General features: G+C 44.3%; 2 protein-coding genes across 2 annotated transcripts in view; one reads left to right on the top strand and one right to left on the bottom strand.

Annotated features, from left to right (window-relative positions):
• Positions 1–388: 388 nt before the first annotated feature.
• Positions 389–18,445, bottom strand: PTCD3 (pentatricopeptide repeat domain 3). Its single transcript, XM_084286582.1, has 24 exons — positions 18,349–18,445; positions 17,090–17,136; positions 16,039–16,078; positions 14,819–14,864; positions 14,109–14,177; positions 12,834–12,938; positions 12,275–12,398; positions 11,102–11,220; positions 10,278–10,351; positions 9,900–9,987; positions 9,724–9,784; positions 9,356–9,438; positions 8,550–8,694; positions 7,489–7,539; positions 6,519–6,602; positions 5,893–5,921; positions 5,565–5,668; positions 4,318–4,396; positions 4,136–4,226; positions 3,646–3,731; positions 3,034–3,182; positions 2,606–2,647; positions 1,400–1,558; positions 389–1,081 (listed from the first exon to the last, which is right to left on the bottom strand). Exons 1-24 carry the CDS (start codon positions 18,417–18,419, stop codon positions 1,006–1,008), a joined length of 2,022 nt encoding a protein of 673 aa, XP_084142708.1. The 5' UTR covers positions 18,420–18,445; the 3' UTR covers positions 389–1,005.
• Positions 18,446–18,576: 131 nt separating this feature from the next.
• The window catches only part of POLR1A (RNA polymerase I subunit A), a 32,289-nt gene continuing 30,669 nt past the window's right edge, over positions 18,577–20,196 (top strand). Inside the window, exons 1-3 of the mRNA XM_084286854.1 lie at positions 18,577–18,708; positions 19,190–19,394; positions 20,020–20,169. Coding sequence (XP_084142980.1) covers positions 18,632–18,708; positions 19,190–19,394; positions 20,020–20,169 — 432 coding nt within the window. The 5' untranslated portion in view covers positions 18,577–18,631. The remainder of the gene's footprint in view (positions 18,709–19,189; positions 19,395–20,019; positions 20,170–20,196) is intronic.

The raw sequence follows: 20,196 nt of genomic DNA, 5'->3' as shown, positions 1-20,196 counted from the left end.
CGTTACTGGATTATCCCTCAAGTGCCTCCCACAGCAGTGAGCTCTGACTTGTGCTGCAGCATCGGGCACACCAAGGTCAAAGGCAGGCAGCTGTTAACTCCTCCACCGCTAGGACAGGGTTTAGTAGTGAGGAGCTTCTTTGCAAGTTCATAAACTATCTCAAAAAACCTTCCACCATTCCTTTACGAGCTGAGAATGGGTGCAGCAACACTGCCGTGAGGGCTGGCTGACTGCACGGCAGAGAACAGAAGAGCAGTTCTCCATCTTTCCAGTCTCCTCCTCAGCTTTTTTGCTCTATTCCATACAAACTTCACTCGGTGGTCTCTCACAGACCAGCACCAACACTGTAATCAACAATTTTTGCTCAGGGATGATCACAAGACAGAGCTGTATTTAGTGTCAGCCATTTATTAATGTGGCAATCTCCACCTGTACAGGCTAACAAACTGCAGCTTTTTAGCCTCTACAGTCCAAAGCCTGTCCCCAAACCCCAAAAAGGATGAGGAAGAACACCACAGGTGATGAACGCTGTGTTACAGTGTTTACATACAGACTGAACATCATTTTTAAGACATTCATGAACATTAGCATGAAAGGAATTAAATCCAGCACAGGTTGACACCACAGGAGGCCCAGGAAGAGTCTTGCTCACGGAGCTGTGCATGCTGAGCAGCTCCCAGAACACAGCACTCCTCTGTCCCTGCAGCCCCTGGTGCTTCAGGCACGGTGTGAGAGGCGTGGAAGGGACCGCTGGGCACCCCAGCCCACCTTGACATCCCCAAAACCGTGAAAGAGGACAACTTCTTGGCTGCTCTGCAGAGGACAACGTCCTCTCGTGAAGAGGTTACCAGTGGGAACGGCCTGCAGTGCTGCAGCACTGGGGAGAAATCAGCTCTCGGCAGCTCCCAGAAGTTGTCTCTTCAGGGGTTTCACTTCTTGGGGGAGCCTCCTGACACCACAGCTGCAGCTGCTCCTTGATTTCGCACAGGGAAGGCAGGAGGACAGCTAGTCGCTGTCACTGTCGCTGTCACTGTCACTGTCGCTGCTGTCACTGTCAGGCTGGATGCTCTCCAAGGCCTTCCTGTAAATTTTAAACCCTTCTGTCAGCATCAGTCCCCCGGTGCAGCCTTTTGTAATCCCTTTCCCCATAATAACAGAGCCGAGCAGCGGGCACAGGTAACCCCATAACAGGGGCTACATCTCCTCCCAGGTGGAATAGCATCAAAAACTGAGGGGTTATTTTTTGGGGGGTGAATCCATCAGCCAATATAAAGGCACGTCGTTCTGAAAGCCAGCTCTCTGCCACCCCAGCCGAAGAGAAGGCTCCGCACAGGAAATTACCCCTCTGACACTCACCTACTACACCCCTTTAGCGGTAGGGACAAGTACTCCGACTTACCTCTGGCTTTCAGAGAGTTCAAATTCCTTCTCCGCTCTGCTTTTAAGCCTTTGTGCTGAAGCCAGCCCGAGGGACACTGCCAGCTTCACCAGCTTTATTGCCTCGTCGGGGGAATTGGTTTGTTTAGCACAGTTCAAGAACTCGTCCATCACCCGGTCACTGCAAGAGGAAAGGAAAGCGACTGATTGTGGGGCCCCCACTGAATCGTGGGGCCCCACCTCAAGTGCTGGCTCTGCCACTTCATCACCCGTGACAGTTGCTGGAGACACCTTTCTTGCTTCTCAGCAGGGAAACAAATCTGCAGCTCGTGCTGCGGGGAGCAAGGGACATTTCAACTAGGAGAGCCCTTACACCCATTTGCTAACAGCAGGGGAAGCTCCTTCTTTTCACATCCATAATCCACGGCAGCCACAAGCCACCAACTGCACCACAACTTCTCAAGGAGAGTTGTTCCCCTTTCCTTATTCCCCAAACTGAGACAAGGCTCTGAGGTGGCCTGGCAGCATCAATCTTCCCTGGCCACACTGGCAGGCGTCTGCAGAACCAACAAGTGCTGTCACCTGCTGCCCTCAGTACCAAACACCCCAAGAGGTGCAGGAGGCCACAGAGAACATGATGCATCTCCAACACCACACCTAAGGTGTTCACTTACGGAAGCACCAAGCAGTTTTTGTCCCTAAAACACACTATATTCCTTAGAAGTTGTTTGCTTCTTCAAAAAGATAAATTTTTCATAAAAACCCTTAGAAAAAAAGCTGTTGGAGCTTAACAGGGTGACATGAAAATTTAGGATCTGACTTGATAAACTTGTCTTCAGAAATCCAGATATCTCTGAGGCACCAGTGCTTACTTAACACCGCATCAGATTTTTTTCTGAGCACATGGGAAGTGAGATGTTCTCAGGAATGCTGCTTAAACTGACTTCCAACACAGACTTAATCAGTGACACCATTCTCCGTGTCCCACAGCTTCATTCAATGACATCTTAAGGATCGATCCCACAAAGTTCCCTTTGCATCTTCACCTTTCCTGGGAGGCAGGAAGGTCTCAGAATGCATCAGCTGGATAAACAAACACCCGAGCCCACAGGGACAAACACGCACTTTGGCAGTAAGACATGGAGCACTACTGTTGGTTGTAATAGAAATGCAAGATCCCAAGCAACGGGGGACTTGGCACATGAAGTCAGAACATAGGTACACTCACGTGGGAATCCTGTTGGCTTGCTGGAAACGCTCTATCACCTTCCTGTTCAGAAGAAAAAACAAACAAAAACAATATATGAAACAAAATACACACAGAGGAAGAAAACAGGTATTAAATCTCTTAGAGAAACCCTTGCTGAAACCCAGGCAAGCTCTGTGTTTCCTGAAGAGCCATTCTCCCGGGTTTGGAACAGTTCCCATGCTGTATTCTCACAGATGCAACGTACGCCAGCTAACATCACTGAACGTGTTAAACACTGCATGAAACATCAGAAGTGTGACTGATGACAAGTTTAAAATCTTTAGAAAGGTACTTGTCACTTCTTTGTTTCAAAGAAACCAGCACAAAGAAAGCACGTTAAACAACAGAACATCAGTCACTGAGCTTTGGTTTCTGTGGTTAAGCCTTGACGACAGCCACACACGTACCAGGCGTCCTGCGTCCTCCCAACCCTGGAGAACAACACGGCGACGTGGCCCAGCGCGCTGCCCGTCCACGCCAACGGGGCCTGCTCCCTCCAGGATTGCTCGTGGACATTTTTGATGTCTTCAGCACACTTGGCAAATGCCAGCTGAGTCTGTGAAAAGATCGTGATGTTAATTCCAACATCTCTTGAATCAGCGCATTCTCTTCCGTGCCATCCTCCAACACCCTCTGCGTACACTACAGGTCTGTCCCGATGTGATTTCATGCTCTGAATTAACAGCAGTTAATCCTGGCAGAAACCAAAACAAACAAAAAAACCCTCTTATGTCAGGACAATTGGCTCAGCAGCCCTCACTGCTGGGCTGGGTTCCTCTTCCAGACCCCGGTATGGAAGCGATCCTCTTTTATGTCAGTTTGAGGTTTCTCTACAAGTTGAGCACAACCTGGAGAGCTTAGCAGACCTGCACAAGCTCACACAGATCTGAGAACCTGTCACAGCATATGCACAGCAATGGGATTTCTAAGGTCCAGGGACAGTAACACAGCTCAAATACAGTCTGCGTCATATACAGAAACAGGGACACGCCTCTGCTCTTTTCACAGGGCTCCCCTACCTCTTCAGGATGAGTATCTCTGCTCATCAAAGACAAAATCTCTTCCAACAGGTCTTGTCTCCGATTAAACCCGAGCAGTTTCATATCTGTTTAGATAAAGACAACAGTTAGTAGGATATTTTCTATGTGCTAGAGCCTGAATCTGCATTTGTTTCCCCTGTTTAAGGTGCAAAGAATTTAAATGGAATTAAACCTGGACTGTTGGTTAAGGTGCTATCTGGGGAGCATTCAGTTTTCCAAGACACTGACATTTAACTATCACCAGCATTTATGGCATAACATGGCACAGCCACACTCTCTGCAACAGGCAGAGCTGATAGCACAGACTTTCTCTAATGAAGTAACCTCACCACTGTACTCAGCAACAACGTCCCTCACGACAAAGCATCTCAGTGTGGCTATTCTGAGCACCAGGAAGTTCTCCCCCACTGCTCACTCCTCCAGTCCCCACCAGAGGAGTTGGCTACGCGACCACGTGGCTATCACTGACCTTCCCAGACCGATGGAATTGCTTCCAAGTGATTGGCTGCATCCAGCGCTTGAAGGAGGTCCACGATATTTTTAGGACTTGGATAGAAGAGCTGAGGAAGGAAGAATCACTTCAATGAACTGTAACCATGCCCTTTCTTCATTCTAAAGCTTGAAAGCTTGCTTACAATAAGATAGACTTACCGAAGGGGGCATTTCTCTGTACCATTTCAACACAACATCAATTTGTTCCATCATACACAACAGTGAAAAGAATTTAGACCTATGGGAAGGAAAAAATGCTGGTTCAGTACCAATTAGATCATCTGAACCAGAGATGATGCCAGCACATGATAGTTCTCTGATCATAATTGTGTTGCACATCATGGAAGTTTCACTGTACGACTGCAAATTAAAACAAGCAGTAGCATTTTTGGGGGGAGAACTTTGCAGTGACCCTAGGTAGTTGTCAGAATTAGAAGTGGGCCACTGCATTTTAAAGTCCCTAAACAATGCACCCTTTCTGCCTGATGCCAAGTTTGAGGTACCTGAACCCCTCTTGAATACATTTCAGGTAAGAAACCACTTGAGATTAATTTCCATTATTTTTTCTTGACTTACTTACAGGCTAAACGAGGCCAGGGTGTAAGAATCACCTCTGAAACTGCATCTTATTTTGATGGTAATTATTTTCATGAACTTACTGGAGCATCTCCAGTTGCAATGTCTTAGCAGGCTTTTCTTCAAATCAGCCTGATCCAAGTGCTTAATTACATTCAGTGACTACAGCAGTTGATGACATTGGTCAAGATGGTTCAGATGCCTTGGTTACACAGGCAAATAATAAAATTACTTGAGAGTTTGGTGCTTAGACACACCTGGTGCCCTGCAATGTCTCTCTAAAGCTGCACGCAGAGAGCTGGTCCTGCTGTGCGTGCTGGTTTGGTGCATCCACCACAGCCACCTCCTGAACTGCCATGCTAAGTGGCCAACAGGGCTGCAGAAAATTCAGCTGGTTAGTGGAGTTGTGGCAGGGGGATTGAGCTAAGCTAGGCAGTGAAGGGTCTGGGTTACAGAACTTCTGTTCCTTCCCTGGCCTCTTGGCTGGCCAACAGTTTTCCTATAACACAAGGGACCACTGAAGAGGCATGACAAACAGTTTGATGATCATCTACGATCTGTTTTACACATTTAGCCTTCTGCCATTTATGAGCTCATGAATTCATCTGACTTCTCACACTCCAAGACACTTTCGGTTTAGAAAAGGCAACAAACCAAAAATACATCCTAAGCTATCACTGTTCTTAAGAGGTACTTCGTCACCTAATTCCCGAAGTGCACATGTAATTGCTAGATGATATTCAACAAAGAAGCATTCTGCACAAGGTCTGAATTCTAGTTTATATTCAAATCGATAACAAGACACCAAATAAAAGCTGCACTTCACTCACCAGTAGGAATTTAACTGAGACATGTCCAAGAACTTCCAGTTATCTCCCTTCTCCATTGCCTTATTTAACCGATAAGCAAGCTTGATATCCTTAAGGTCGCAGCACTGCAATAAACCAGTCAGATTTTAAAGAATGTACCAAATGTAACACATTACATAAACCCACGACATAGAATTATGGAGCAAAGTTACAGGAGGTGACAAACACAGGTGAAAAAGGGTAAGATGCTGAGTGCTGAATCTTATGAGACAGGCTGGAAATCTCACAGGCAATTCTGAAACAGCTGGAGGGCTCAAAGGAATTGTGACCGCAGGGAAGAGGTACTTACCACTTGCATAGCAGTGGCAAAAAAATTGGCTGAAATGGGAAAAATGAACTGTTAGTTTCCTGCTTTCGAAGAGACATACAGTAGCTCATTAACCCAGCCTCCCACGGGACAGCTGAGACATCTTCAATTAAAAAGCTGAATCTGTAGCTAAATTTGACAACACAGCAGGGATTTCTATGTGGAAACTTTCTATGTGGAAACTCTGCCATGGTTGCCAGCCAATGTTCTGGGGGCAATTATACTGCTGGGCTTTTGGAGCCAGATTTCAGATTTAAGCAGATGATCTGTTTGAATGTGGGCGGTTTTACAAAAGCTACATTCTCATTTGACCCAAACCAGCAATATTTGTAAGACAGGCAAGTTTAAAAATATAATAATAATAAAAAAAAAGGTCAGCCATTTCACTCTCCTCCTTTGTTATGCAACAGAGGTAAGTGTTCAGGCAGGTCACCCACCTTTTCAGTACACCCCAGAGCTGCCCCAAAATATACAAATGTATCAGAAGGGGTTGGTAAAAGCAAGCCATACACATTCTTTCCAGCTGGCTAGGACTACTTGGAATTCACTAGCTGACTCTTCAGAGATGTTTAAGCAATGCAGGTTGTCAGATATATTGAAGTTCATACCGTCATCAGGGTCCTGGGCAGTGAAACTCCTCTTTTCAACATCCTCCAGCACCTCAGATATGATGCTGGATGGGCCAAGATCAACTGCAGGACAAACAGACAAGCAATGTGACAGTTGTGCTATGTGCTCCGTTAGTAAAGAGTTTGCAAAGATATTATGGAAATGGAAACTAGCACCACAATTACAAGACAAATGTCGAGAATCTCCTGTCTATGCCCTTATTTGTGGTGTTCCACATGAGCTGTAGTATTATTTGCACTACAAGTTGCCCTAGTATCACCATGTTTTCACAGAAAATCAGGGCAGGTTCAGGCAGAGATGAGTACTTTCTAGCAAGGAGTCCAACAGACCAGGAAGCTTGTTTGAAGGCAGCTCTGGGAAAAGCAATGCATTCCAAAAACAAACAAAAAAAATTCCAGAGCAACTCCTCCAAACACGTTCTAACCCAAGGACTGCAGTAATGACTACCGTGTCTGTTCTCTTCCCATGCCAAAGGATTTGTGGCTAAAGGATCTCCAACAGCTGGGCTCCTGCCTTCTACCACAACTATTTCAAGACAGCTCCAAAGCACAGAACTGTTCCAGAAAAACAGAATCCTTGTGCGCTTTCTTCCCTGTGAGTAAACAGTCTATAAAATCACATTGCACTCAGACCCAGCCTCCACAGAGACTGAGCAGCATTTGCTCTTTAGCTATACCAATTTGAAGGTACAAATGGAAAGGGGTTTTCTTTCCAGTTTTGCCAGTTCTCAAAGCACGAGGTCTCTTTCTTCCCTGTAAGAGGTTAGGATACTCTCTAACTTTTTCTTCACTCAAGTAGAATCAGACTGAACAGTTAACACTAGGATTACACACATAAGAAGACGTATTTTATGTCCTAAATCAACAGCTTTCATCCATGACACTTGGAGAGCATTTAAAGCAGGTGTTAGACAGGACACACTCACAGACAAGTTGATACTGCACCTACCAGCTCTATAAAAAATAAAGAGAAGATGTTCATACGTTGCAAGGCTAGGCTCTGAAAAGAAAAAAAACACTGAGGTTACTTTGGTATTCTTGGCTGAGCTTTATGCCCAAGCTAACTCAGTCCCCACGCCTTCTAGTCAGGCAGCATGCAGAATTTGCTCTATCATCGCTCTCCCTTTCCACCCTAACGCTGGACCAGCCCTCAATCACGTTACAATTCTGAAAAACGTTATCTGAGGGTGGACCATCAGCTGGAGCATCACGTTGCTGCAGGACAAGCAGCCAAGCTTCCTGCTCTAAATTAACAGCAGCAATAATCCATACCTAGGTTTCCACTCTGCTCATTAGCATCTCCCTACTGTATCAGCAGGCATGTTACAAGTCAAGGTGCACTCTACAACGTCACATCAGCTGTGCGGATATTCCCTGCTTTTTAAAAAGTGGATGGCATCACCAGAACATCTACATCAAAAGCTTTTCTTCTGTACAGTGTAGATACACAAAACTCAAATGGCTTGGGTGGCTCATTAGATTAATTCCTTGATTGATAGGAAATTAACAAACTCAGCTGACTGCTGTGAGTGTATTTGTATTATTTACTATTTCTACCATAATCCTGCAGTAAGGATACAGTCGAGAAATAGCACGTGGGCTAGGACCTACTTCCCACTGCATACACACACCTGTCCTCAAGCAGCTCGATGTAACTACAGCTAACAATGTAATGACAAACACACTCCTCAATTAAGGGACTGTAACACCAAAATGCTTCATTACTTGTCCCAAGGGGCTAAATGCACCCACGACCTTGTAATTAGCAATCAATAGAGAACAGAGACTCTGAAAACAACAGTTCAATTTAAAATCTGCAGGCCACAACTAAAAATCACACCTTTTTCTGTCTCAGTTCTCTCGCAAAAGGAAAACAACAGCAAAATCAAGAACACAGAAATACTTTTTTTCCCCGGCCTTGAACTTCTTCCCTACAGCTGGAAATGCTGTGTTGCTTGTTGCTGAGCTCTTACGCTAGCTATTCTGGAAGTGGTGTTCTGGTTCTCTTACCAATTTTGAGTGCTTCCATCTCCTTTAGTACTGATATAGCCACACTTCTGCCTATGCCACCACACCGCCTCAGAGTCTTCAGCACAGCATTAAATGTTAGCAAGTTTGGCTGCACTTCCTGTTGCACCATGTGATTCAAGAAGACCTTCAAAGACAACAAAACACACACAAATCCTCAGGGATTCATACATCACGGATCACAGTTCCACTTTCAGGCAGACACAGATGCATTTCGCCAACCTAATCCTTCTCACACCCCGCAAGTGAACAACACTGCCTCAACTATCGTTTATTAGGGAAGTACGATCTAATCTTTAATTAATTTCAAGGAGAAACAAGACTACAAAGTTGCATCACATTTGATCTTGGAGGTTTGTGTCCAGAATATCAAGGAAATTGTTAAGTTTCCTTACTAACCTTCCTTACCACTGTTATGTCAATAGAACTGGAACCTCTAATGTTACCCCTCAAAATTCCATTTCCATCACAACACTATGAATTGCAATTCAGAGAAGAGTTTTTAATTATCTCCCATCATAATTTCCCAATTACTTTCTGGCTGGGCAGCTCTCGGATCAGTAAGTTCTCAGAAGGCAAACTGTTCTGCAAGGACAAGGTTGGGTTTTGTACATTTTTCACTCCTTTGCAGTTAGTTTGCGTTCTTAAACTAGCAAAATTCCTTCGTAGCAGGTATTAGTACCTTACAAAACCCATGCTAAAAAATGAGCTTTGTAACAACTGCAAACTTGTACTAATAATGCAGAGCCAGCCCCCATACTCCTACCTCTTCCTTTTTACCTCCTTACCTTGACTAATTCCCATCTTTCTGGGGACTTGTCCTTCAGAAACGGGACTGCTGCAATCAGTGTATTGAACGTCTGCACATCGGCTGAAAAATGTAAGATAATTCACTTTAACTGACAACTGTCATCTAAAGAGAGCAGTTTGTTACAACATGGCTCAGTTTCTGGCGAAGTTCTCATGCAAATCTGTTTCCAGTGAGCCAGCCACACGCCAGCTGCACTGAAATAAAGAGTTTGCATTCAGCTCCCATGATCTAGCTGAGGTCCGTACCCCTGCGCCAATCATCATTGCCATGAAAGAAATATTCACATACCCAACAACTCATTTCTGCTACTCAGAAGACCATAAACCAAAAGAAGCAGGCTCTTACCCTTGTGCCTTTCATTCAGCAACTCTGTGTACATGTCGTAAGCTTTAGCAGAAGCCCCATGCTGGAAAATGAACAAAGAAAAATAAACTATCAAACAATGAACAAAGAAAATAAACTCTCTGTGTGAGATTTCAGCAAGTTAAAAAATACCTCTCAACACTGAAAGGTGACTTTACCTTGGCCATCCCACGGATCATAGTGCAATAGGAGTGTGCATTCCTCTCTGGCATTATCTTAAATATCCTTTCAGCATCGTTGTTCTCCCTAGAATCAACAAACAAGCTGGATGTTAAAGAACTCAATTACAGATACCTTTATGAAAACAATTTAAAATACAAAACAAAATTATGGGCTGTACCTCTAGGGGCTGACATTCAAATATATTAATCCTCATTCTTTGAGCTAGTCTACAATTACTTATTAGACCTCCACCAGCACTTTCAAAGGAGCTGTATTTAACAAATAACGCCTGCAAGTATGGGCTTTAACTCAGTTTTATAACAACACAAATGCACAGTCCACTGAATGCAAGAATATCAGCAACATTTTTATACCTCCATCTAGAGCCAGATGAGCGTGGACCTCTTTGGAGTGGTCTCTTTGGAGTTTTCTGCTCTGAAGCATTCACCTGAAGAGATTTTTTTGCAGAAATGAGTTTCTCACAGTTCAAAGTTCTCAATAAACATCCAACGATATGTTTTGGTAACAAAGAAGTTCAATAGCTATTTATAAGCTAGCAAAGCTGTTGTTTTTTTTAAAATGAGTTACATTAAAATGATTTGCATTATGATGTTTGGGAAACTAGTTAAATCAAGAATCCTGTTTATGTTACTAAACCTACTCATGAGGCAAATTATATATAATTTGTGGAGCTGTTGGAAATACTTAGACTGTATCACATCACGTATAAAACCCTTTCTCCCTCAATCCCCCCAGGGACAGGTCGTATCTAACGCATTTCCTGCTGACCCAATGACCTGATAACTCTGAGCTCTCAACTTCATTAAAACACAGATTTTAGGGTTTGAACTCAAATAAAATGGCCATGTTCGTCTATGTTAGATGTACTAGAAGCTGCCATTGGAGGTAATCTATAAAACCAAAGCTGGCAGTGGGAAAAATGTGTTTAAACAGGTCAGCAGAACTAAGCTGATGTAGGGTTCTAGCTGCGAAGTTCATCTTTAGGGAAACTGCTTTTGCTAGTAGGTCAGGCACAGGATTTTTATAGCTCCTGTACTTCCAGGGAACATTGACTGCATCTGACCCACCTCATGTCATCTTCCAGTTAGGGAATCCCAGTACAAAGATCTTGACATCACCTCCACACACTCTTACAACTTATGAAATAAATAAATAGAACTCAACATGTTTTTCATACCCCTGATTCTTCCAAATCCTCTTTCTCTTCACGTTGTTCTTCCTGAACAGATTTTCCATCTCCATAGAAGCATAACAAATCTAGAAGGCTGTTTGTGGTCTCCAAAGATACAGGGGTACCTACAGGAAATAATGACATACAGCAGTCAGAGAAAGTAAAAAGCACACTGTTCAATGTACAGCCTTGTCAGGGCATCTTTGACCGCCACTTGGTTCTCTAGATGTTTTCTAGCAAGTCTGTTAAACTGAGGTATGAAATTAAGATTTCCTTGGAACCACTTACAGCAGAAGTCTATTTTAATTAAACAACCCTATCTGTTTTTCTATTAATGCCACAGAAAGGGTAGAACTTTCCTGATCAAGTGGGAGAAGGGAGTGACGGCTAGCAGCTGAAACTGAGAATCACCACAAACACAAACACCACTGCAACTGGAACATCGAGTGCTTTTCACTACTCCAAGGAGACATTTCCTATGAAATAGATTTAAAGCCAACAAAAGAGTGGTTTGATGCAATCTTCTTTCGATCTTTCAGTGGGAATGAGAAGGTCTTGCCTTCCCAGTAAGTTTTCCTCCTTCAGAGGCTGTGGCAGTTCATTTTCTAGTGTTTACTCCCCTTTTGTCCACAACAGAGGTAAGATCCAGAGTAAGGAGGAACCAAAAACGACTCATTTACTGCGGGCAGGGCACAGACGGGGCACTCAGCTGGTATGCTGAACCAGTCTACCACAGCAGTAAAGAGCTTAGTAGCACCTTGTATCACCTGTCTCTTGGTCAGGAAACTCCTTGTTCTGTGTCACCAAAGTGACATCAGACAAGCCACGGATAGGGAAGGCCTAATAATTCTGGAGAAACAGTTCACCAGAGCAATGACAGTCACAAAAACATTAGTAATGTGGTTATGAAAACTGCCTCCATATGAAGGCTAGGTCTCCACACACGCTCTGGATGTAGTTACATCAAGCAACATGGAATTCTGTCATTATGCATGGGCTGAACTACGCTCCCTGACAGCCAAATTCAAGCAGACAAAATGAATGTGAACACATGAAGTCGTTACCTCTACAGTTCCAGTAGAAGGTGACTAACTTATGTTACCCCGTGCCATCTACTAAAACACTTTTTCAACAACTTAAGTAGAGCTGCAGCTCAGAACGTGGCAGGCACCCACACACCTGCTTGCAGTAGCTGATCGAACAGGTCCACGGAGGCTTTCACCATCCGGAGGTTGATGCGCTCTCTTAGAGCTTCCTCGTTCACTCCTTCAAGCTGAGGTGTGAGAGTCACAGGCATCAAGCACTGAAAGCACAGAGGACAAGTTAAGCACATGCTCAAACCTTCTCATTGTTGAAACACTAATCAAGTACGTTTAGTTCTTCACCCACTACCCTGCTTTGATTATCTTTCATTGGCTAAGAGCCTTTATTAGGCTCTCCCAGCCCAACAGCAACAGTCCTTGTGGTGATGAAGGGCGCGCATCCTCATCTCCCGCTTTCCTACACAGAAGTCAACATCTAAGCAGCATTTCTTTCCTTACTTTTATCTGAAGAACCTGCATGATGTTGAATCTACTTCAGTTTCACCTTGAAAACACTGAAACCACTATTTCTTTCATAGCTGTTTACAAACCAGTTATCAAGATTATCTTTTTCCATTAGTTTCTGCCCAGTCTAACAGTTGATTTCACTACCCAACAGAACAAATATGATGGAAATGAAAAGCAAAAAAGCTTACTGGTACGTTAGGTTCTGCAAGAATCTTGTCAAAATATTGAGGAAATTGCTTAATAATGTATTTTGCAGCATTTCTTCCCGACTCCTTCGACAATGAAAGCAGGCGCTGCATAGGAAGGAGAGAGAACAAGAGTTTGATAAAGAAACATGTAACTAAAAAGATCAGTGTGAGGAAAAACATTTTCTGTAACACTCAGCGTTCTGATGGGATCAAATTAAGCACACGTTGTATTTTCAGCTCTTCATAAAAACACAAGGACAGGACAACATGCCGCATAAATCTTCTGGTATTATCCCAAGTTCAGGATGTTTGTTATTTAAATGAGACGGTCATTTACTGCTACGGTATTAGTCAAGGAATGAAGTTCTGTATCAGATGCATCTGAACTGTTGCATTACTACCTCAAGGTCAAGCTCATCTCTCTTTTTAGAGGTATGACACGAGGAAGTTTCTCTATTTTTCACTTTCAAGAGGATCACTGGCATCACCCAATTCTCATTCGCAGCTTTTCCTGAAGTTCTACAGTCAGCTCCTCCTTCACTGCTTCTTTTACAACTTAGGGCATTTGAAAGCCTCCTTCACCTTCCTCTGGCCCCACTGCATGGCCGGCATGCCAAAGAACTGCTGAAGTCCTCTCCTAGTCCTATCACTGCCTTGCCAAAATGTATCTTAGTACCACACACGGTACTTTCTTCTTGCCCTTATTTTCAGTTCTGCTTTCTCCTGCCTCAGCTTTGCACTTTTTAATCTTATGCAAAGGTAACATCACGGACAGACTCCTTTCCTTCTTCCTTTTATTATTGTCTCATTACTATTTCCATAAATCTATGTTACCAAATAGCTGTTCTGTGAATACAATTCCTGGCAGTTGGCCACAACAACTAATTAAACATATGCAGTAACAGGCACACCAGTAACCATCCGTGTTTTAATTCAGATATAATTCAAATTGAGATTTTGTGCTTATGGTTTAGTTCAACACTTGCAATACCGCTTATTCAGGAATATTAACAGAGCTGTGGCAGACAGAAGGTCCCTACACTGCAGGGGAAAAAAAAAGGTAACTTTGTGCATGCAGGGTGGCTTTGTCTAGAAAAATGTTACAGTCACTGTGTGTTCAGACATACACAGAGGGGAAACGAGAACAGGAATTCCAAAGAGAATTCTGATCTTTCATTTTCTTCTGTAATTAAAACAAGGCTTCAAATAGGTAACATTCTCATAGCCTGGGCAAAGGAGGAAGAAACTTTCAAGGATTTCAAAGGAAATACTCACAGCATTAGCTGAATTTCTTGGCATCAGGTAAGGGTCATCCTGGAACATATAATGAGCAGCAGTAGGATCCTGTAGAAAGGAGAACCCAGACTGAAATGATTTCAGTTATGAACGCAGGCATGCTGTAATGTATCACACCCCTTCAAGGGATAGCAAGCACGATGAACAGTTCCATCATAACCAACACGATCTGCATTTTACAAGAACTCCACTTGTAAGCAAGCAGGACCCGCAGCTTTAATTGCCTCAGGAGATCTGAGGGACTTGCAGCATCAGATTCAATTTCCAGAGTTCCAGACAGTGTTTAAGAAAAGCACCACAGCATTAATTGCTGCCCAGCAGGAGTAGACACTGATTGCTCTTTGGAAGGCTGACGTTCTGGACTGAGATGGGCAAGAGGCAGATGGGACTGGAAAGCTAAACTGGTAAAAGAACTTGCTCCTGATTTTAGCAAAAGTCTTGTCAAAATATTAAAGCCTTTCCTGTGATATTTTTAACTACAGTAAGTTCCAGCTCTCTTTGCACTAGAAAGAGACTTTAAGGACACAGCAAAAAGTGTTGAGCAAAAGAGAAGACCCTGTAAAAAACAAATGCAAAAATTATCTTTCGTTTCTGGCCAAGGCAGAAGTAAAAGCCTCCAGAGTGACAGGCCAGCATGTGAGAGGGTGAACAACCCAACCTGTATCCGCGATCAAAACAAAACTACTTACCCTATTCACAGTAGAAGCCAATGTTTGGAGGACTGCTAGTTTATCCCTAAATGTAAAAGAAGCTTTGATTAATGCTGGGTTGCAGATTTTAAGTTCTACATATTACAGAATAACCACAGGATTATCGCAGCCAGAAAGGATTTTCAGTTCTAGAAAACACTGGGTTTGCTTCACTTAGAAAACAGCATTTTTCTCAAGAGATAGAAAATTTAATTGTAAAACCAGACACACTCCTGGAACTACAGGGAAAAGACAAGACTTGAGGAAAACCAGAAGAATTTGTGTATTTCCTGCTACCACCACTTACCTCACTATCCATTCTGAAAGAGAGAACACAGGGAAGGGACAGAGAAAAAATTCCCTGGAAAGCTCCTCTTAGAGCCCCTTAGGACTATCCTGGCTCTGAGGGACAGGATACACGAGGCCCTCTCTCTAAGAAGAATCTTGGGAGGAAAACAAAAGCAACAAAAGAACCTACACTGCTTGCGACTCCCCTGCCTGTGGATCCTTAAGACTTTGGTTGTGTTTCAAGCTGACAGGGTTTAGGTGAAGGTGGTCTTATTTGGGGTTTGAATACAGACACCATTTAGCTATTACTTTATTTTTTGTGGTACAGTCATGCAATTTCAGCTTAACTGCTTTAGAGTGCTAGGAGAATCACAACAAAATAGATTTTGTTCAGCTGTATTATTTCCGAACAGGATTTCATTCAGCAGGCTACCGGTGGCCACGTTTATTTCACTGAAAGAAACATTCCTTCATGCAGGCAGCCAAATTAAATTGATTTTGCAGATTTCGAGCAAACACAATCTTTTGTAAAGTAACTGCTTACAATTCTTATAATTTTTTTTTGAAAGAGAGGGCAGAAACAGGTTGTGCATGCTCTGCATTAAGGGGAAGAGCCAATAATATTCCCAGAGCCTCCAGTCAGCAGCAACCACTCCTCCTGGAGCATTAAATCTAAGATTACAGCAAACCTATTTTTCCTTTTCATCTTTGTTGTACACATTCAAGTGAAGTACTAATCATAACCAAGATAAACAGCATGTTTTCTCCTAGAGGAAAAAACAAATCTCTTGTAGTAGGCAGCAATGCAAGACTGGTTTTGGTACAGCCACGTTCCAGTCTCATTCACAGACAGGTTACGTTCAGCTGTCTAGCAATGATTTTTTTTTTTTTTTTTTTGCAGGCCAAGAAATATTCCAACAGTAAACACTCACCAGGTTTTCCTTCGTGGAATCACAATTTCTTCTTGAGTATCTATGAGAAACAATATTAAAAAAGTTATTATTAAAAGCTAACAGGTGTCCACAGAAAACCCTGACCTGATCAAAGTTGGTGATTTGAGCTAATATTGCTGAAAAGATTTCAGGAAAGTCTTCAAAACCAGAGTCTGGCATAGGCCACAATTTATTGTGGTGGTAACAGGAAAGGCTGGCAGGGAGATCAGCAGTCCTGCACAGAGACAGGATCAGTTTTTTTTCCCTACCTCGAAGAGATCTATCCACTTACACATCCACATTTCCTCCACCATCCTTTCTCCTGTACCTTACAGCTTGAGCTCCAACCTTCCCAGTCCTTTGCTTTCCTGCTCTCAGTCCCCCACTTTGAAGTCTGCTGCCTCTGCCCATTTGTCTTCCCCAATTCAGCTCGCCTGAGTACTGCAGCAAAGCACCCTCTCCACTTCCAGCTCCTCCAGCCTGACACCAACTGATGGCACAAAGAGCTAAACAAAGTCAACCTTCCGAGCAAAGACAAAAAGACAGTGCCAAAAGAATCTAGAGGTAGTGAGCAAAGCCCTGTAGCAAACTCATTCACAAAGGAAGATGCAGGAAGTCCTGATTACAACCTCCAAAAGCACTGCAGAGGTGCTTTTCCCACTGCCTCTGTATTGATTCTTCCATGAGCCGTCTGCTCCTCTCCCACAGCCCGTAGCAGCAATATGGTACAGAATGTGGAGAAGAAAACTCCGAGGATTAAGGTGAAAAACTCCTTGCTATTGGATGTTGTCACTATCAATTTTATTCTCTTTCAAGGAGCAGCTGGACAGCTGATGGAAGTGAACAATTCAGTTCATGCTCTCTGATCAGAGCTGGCTGGTGATAAGGGTAATCAAACAAATTAAGCCAGCTCTTCACAATGAAGATGAGGGGAAAGAGAAGAGGGTGCTTAGTGTCTTCTTTATCTCATGACAGAGTATATGGTGTGAAAATTAAAAAAAAAAAAAAAAAAAAAAAAAAAGGGAAGAAACAAGTAATTGAAGTACCATACCTTCTATGTTTTCAGCAGCCTTCTGAGCTGTACTACTGGAAGAGCACCTATAAACCAAACAGTTTTCAGTGTATAGCAGTCACGCTAATATAGCAAAACCAGATTAATGAGATTCTGGACTACAAGTCAAAATTAATTAAAACATTAATGAGGAAAATGTAACTGGAAATGTTGTATTGTTAGTAACCCCAAATGACTATTATAAAACTCATATTTGATGATTCTATTATTGCACTGATTTCTGGAGATGAGAGTGTATGGAAACAAAACTGCACTGGATAAATGTGATTGTTTAGGGGGGGTATCATGCCTTTAGTTTTCGTGAACATCTCAGAAAGAAAATCCTGAATGGAAATTAGAAAAGCCAGTCTATCTTTTAGAGATAGAACCTAGCTGAAAGCAGGACCTTTCCATAAGTACTTTAGACAAGCACGGTGCGTTTATACAAGTGGAATACCATGAGATGGGATGTAGTGACATCAGTCCCATTTGCTTCCAGGCACCCAGCCCCTACAGGGCTCAGAGCTCACTCATGCACACGGGGCTGTAGAAAGCACATTTGCATCAACTTGCTCTGCTGTGCTTGCACCCAGGTCAGAGTTGGACACAAGGCCTTCTTACAATTGTTCAGATTTTACTGCTTTTAATGTAAAACAAACAAAAAAATCCTTACATTATGGTACTTTTTCCACCCCTCATGGAACATTCCAACACTAAAGCCTTACTGAAACTCTGACAGGGAAACAGCCTTTAATGCTGACCTTGACCCTAAAGGGGACACCGTTAGGGCGTTTTTGTGGTTTGAAGCGCCACGAACAGCTAAAACTGCCCCTTATCAATCCATACGTTGATATGACCATTTATGGCTCCCCAATCTCAAAATTTGGCCCCCAAATAGGTGGTATAGTTAGCTCAAGACCCCTTCACGCTGGAGCTGCCCCTTTTCCAGCACTAAGAACCATTTTACTACCTCAAACCCCCTCAGGAGACGAAAAAGAGCCTCGAGACCCCCCAAACCTGACAGAATCCCCTCACAGACCCCCTCCCCCCCCAAAGTCCCCTCAGGGGCAGCCCCGAGACCACGCATGCGCAGAGCCCAGCGGCGCGAACCCACCCCCAGGGCGCATGCGCGGCGTTTCCCGCCTCACTCTCCCCCTCCCCGTCCCCTCAGGGGCTCCTTCCTCACGGCCCCGCCGCCCCCGGCCCCTTTCCCCCCACCCCGCCGAGGGCTCGCCCTTTACCGGCCGCCCAGCCCTTACCGGTAGCCCCTCCGCCTGCCCAGCGCCACCGCCTGCCGCCAGGAGCCCGCCGCCAGCCGCCCGGCCGCCATGCCGGCCCCCTCACCGCGCAGCGCCTCCTGGGCGGCGGGGCCGTACCACTGCCGAGGCGGGGAGGGGACGCCAGACCTGCCCCCGCCTCCTCCCCTCAGCCGTGGTACGTCCCGGCGCCGCCTCGCCCCTTCCCGTCCCCCCCCTCCCTTCCTTCCCCGCGTGGTTCCGCCCGTGGCGCAGCGGCCGGGGGAAAGCAGCTCGCCCCTTCGCCATGAGGCCGCCCAAGGTGGTGCCGTGGTGGCGGTTCGCCAGGGTGTCCTTCGGGATGTACACGGCTGAGGAGATCAGGTGAGCAGCCGAGGCAGGTTTGTTCCTTTCCACCCCCCCGCCGTGCCCTGATCAGGGTTGCATGTGGGTGGAGGACTACAACTCCCAGGGTGCTTTGCGCGGGGGCTCCGGCTGGGCTCTATGGGGTAGGGCCGTGAGGCATGCTGGGAGCTGTAGTCCCGGTGCGAGCTGGCCCTCAGTGATGGTGGCCCAGGGGTTCCCCCTGGGCTCCCTGTGGGGCTGTGGGGGCCAGGAGACGGCGAGTAAAGGTTATTAGTAAAGATCTAAAATAAATATTTACTGTTTTATGAGCAACTGTACCCAGACAATGTGGTTAACCATGCATAAATCCCTGTTGTGTGTCCAACATGCTCTTAAAAATGTGTTTTTATCACTGAAAAAGTCACCCAGGTGCTAAATGCCGATGCTACTGCTCATATTCAAGTCTATGTGGCTTAGCTGTTGGCTCCAGCTGATTTTTGTCCTTTTCTCTCATCTTCAGGAAGCTGAGTGTGAAAGCCATAACAGATCCTCAGTACCTGGATAATGTGGGCAATCCATCTGTCAACGGGCTGTACGACCTGGCATTGGGACCTCCAGATTCCAAAGAAGCCTGTGCAACTTGCATGCAGAACTTCAGCAACTGCCCGGGTCATTTTGGCCACATAGAGCTGCCTCTGACTGTCTACAACCCCCTGTTTTTTGATGTAAGTGTGCTTAATTATTGTCTCACAGGTGAAATGGCTGATGGTGTTCAAGCTGCAATAGTTTGTAGTCCTTAGAAACAGAAAAGGTACTAAAATCTGTTTTTTTTTCTCTTATTTTAGCTGTAGTTCTATTTATTAACCAGTAATCATAGTAGAAAAGCTTTGTTGTGTCATGATAGTTCAATGAAAACAGACTTTGTAGACTCTTGCAAACTATGTGCTTTGCTGTAGCTATTATTTTGTGCACTATCAATAAACAAAAGGGTGGGAGTGTTGATCACAAAACTATATCACCAACTGCAGGGTCTCATGACTTAATTAAATAGATGGCACAGTAACAACTATTACTTGTTCCCTTTAAATTGCTACTGCAAACTTAGATGAACAGCTACCTTCTTTTACCTTAGAATCTCCAAGTGCTTCCTGGACATTTAGGACATGTTTGAGCTCAGAATAGCAACATTTGTATATTTGTCCCTATAGGTCCCCTTATTCCAAATAACTTATTCCAGAAAACTGTGCCAGTATGGATAAGATTCAACAACCTATCCAGCAAAGTGCTGAGTGACAATGTGTGTGAGCTAATATATCTACTAGGATAACTTTTTTCCTCTTTCCTTCCCAGAAATTATACCTTCTAATTCGAGGTTCTTGTTTGAACTGTCACATGCTGACATGTACTCGAGCTGTGGTTCACTTACTGCTGAGTCAGCTGAAGGTTCTGGAGAATGGGCTGCTTCATGCTGTCCATGATCTTGAAGTCGTCCTGAACAGGGCAAGTACTCTGTCTTTTTCCATCCCT

This window comes from Netta rufina (assembly GCF_964035555.1).
Source record: "Netta rufina genome assembly, chromosome: 4".
Lineage (NCBI taxonomy): Eukaryota > Metazoa > Chordata > Aves > Anseriformes > Anatidae > Netta > Netta rufina.
The sequence above is the reverse complement of the archived record's forward strand: the minus strand, read 5'-3'. Positions and strand labels throughout refer to the sequence as shown.

Bases quoted from the DNA above. Each gene is read 5' to 3' on its own strand.
- PTCD3 (XM_084286582.1), bottom strand. From the start codon at position 18,419: ATGGCGGCCGGGCGGCTGGCGGCGGGCTCCTGGCGGCAGGCGGTGGCG. The intron at 10,352-11,101 runs GTATGAAAAACA...AAATCTCTTCAG, and splicing joins AGGATTTGGAAGAATCAGGG to GTGAATGCTTCAGAGCAGAA. The intron at 5,669-5,892 runs GTAAGTACCTCT...GGTTTATTGCAG, and splicing joins TTGCCACTGCTATGCAAGTG to TGCTGCGACCTTAAGGATAT.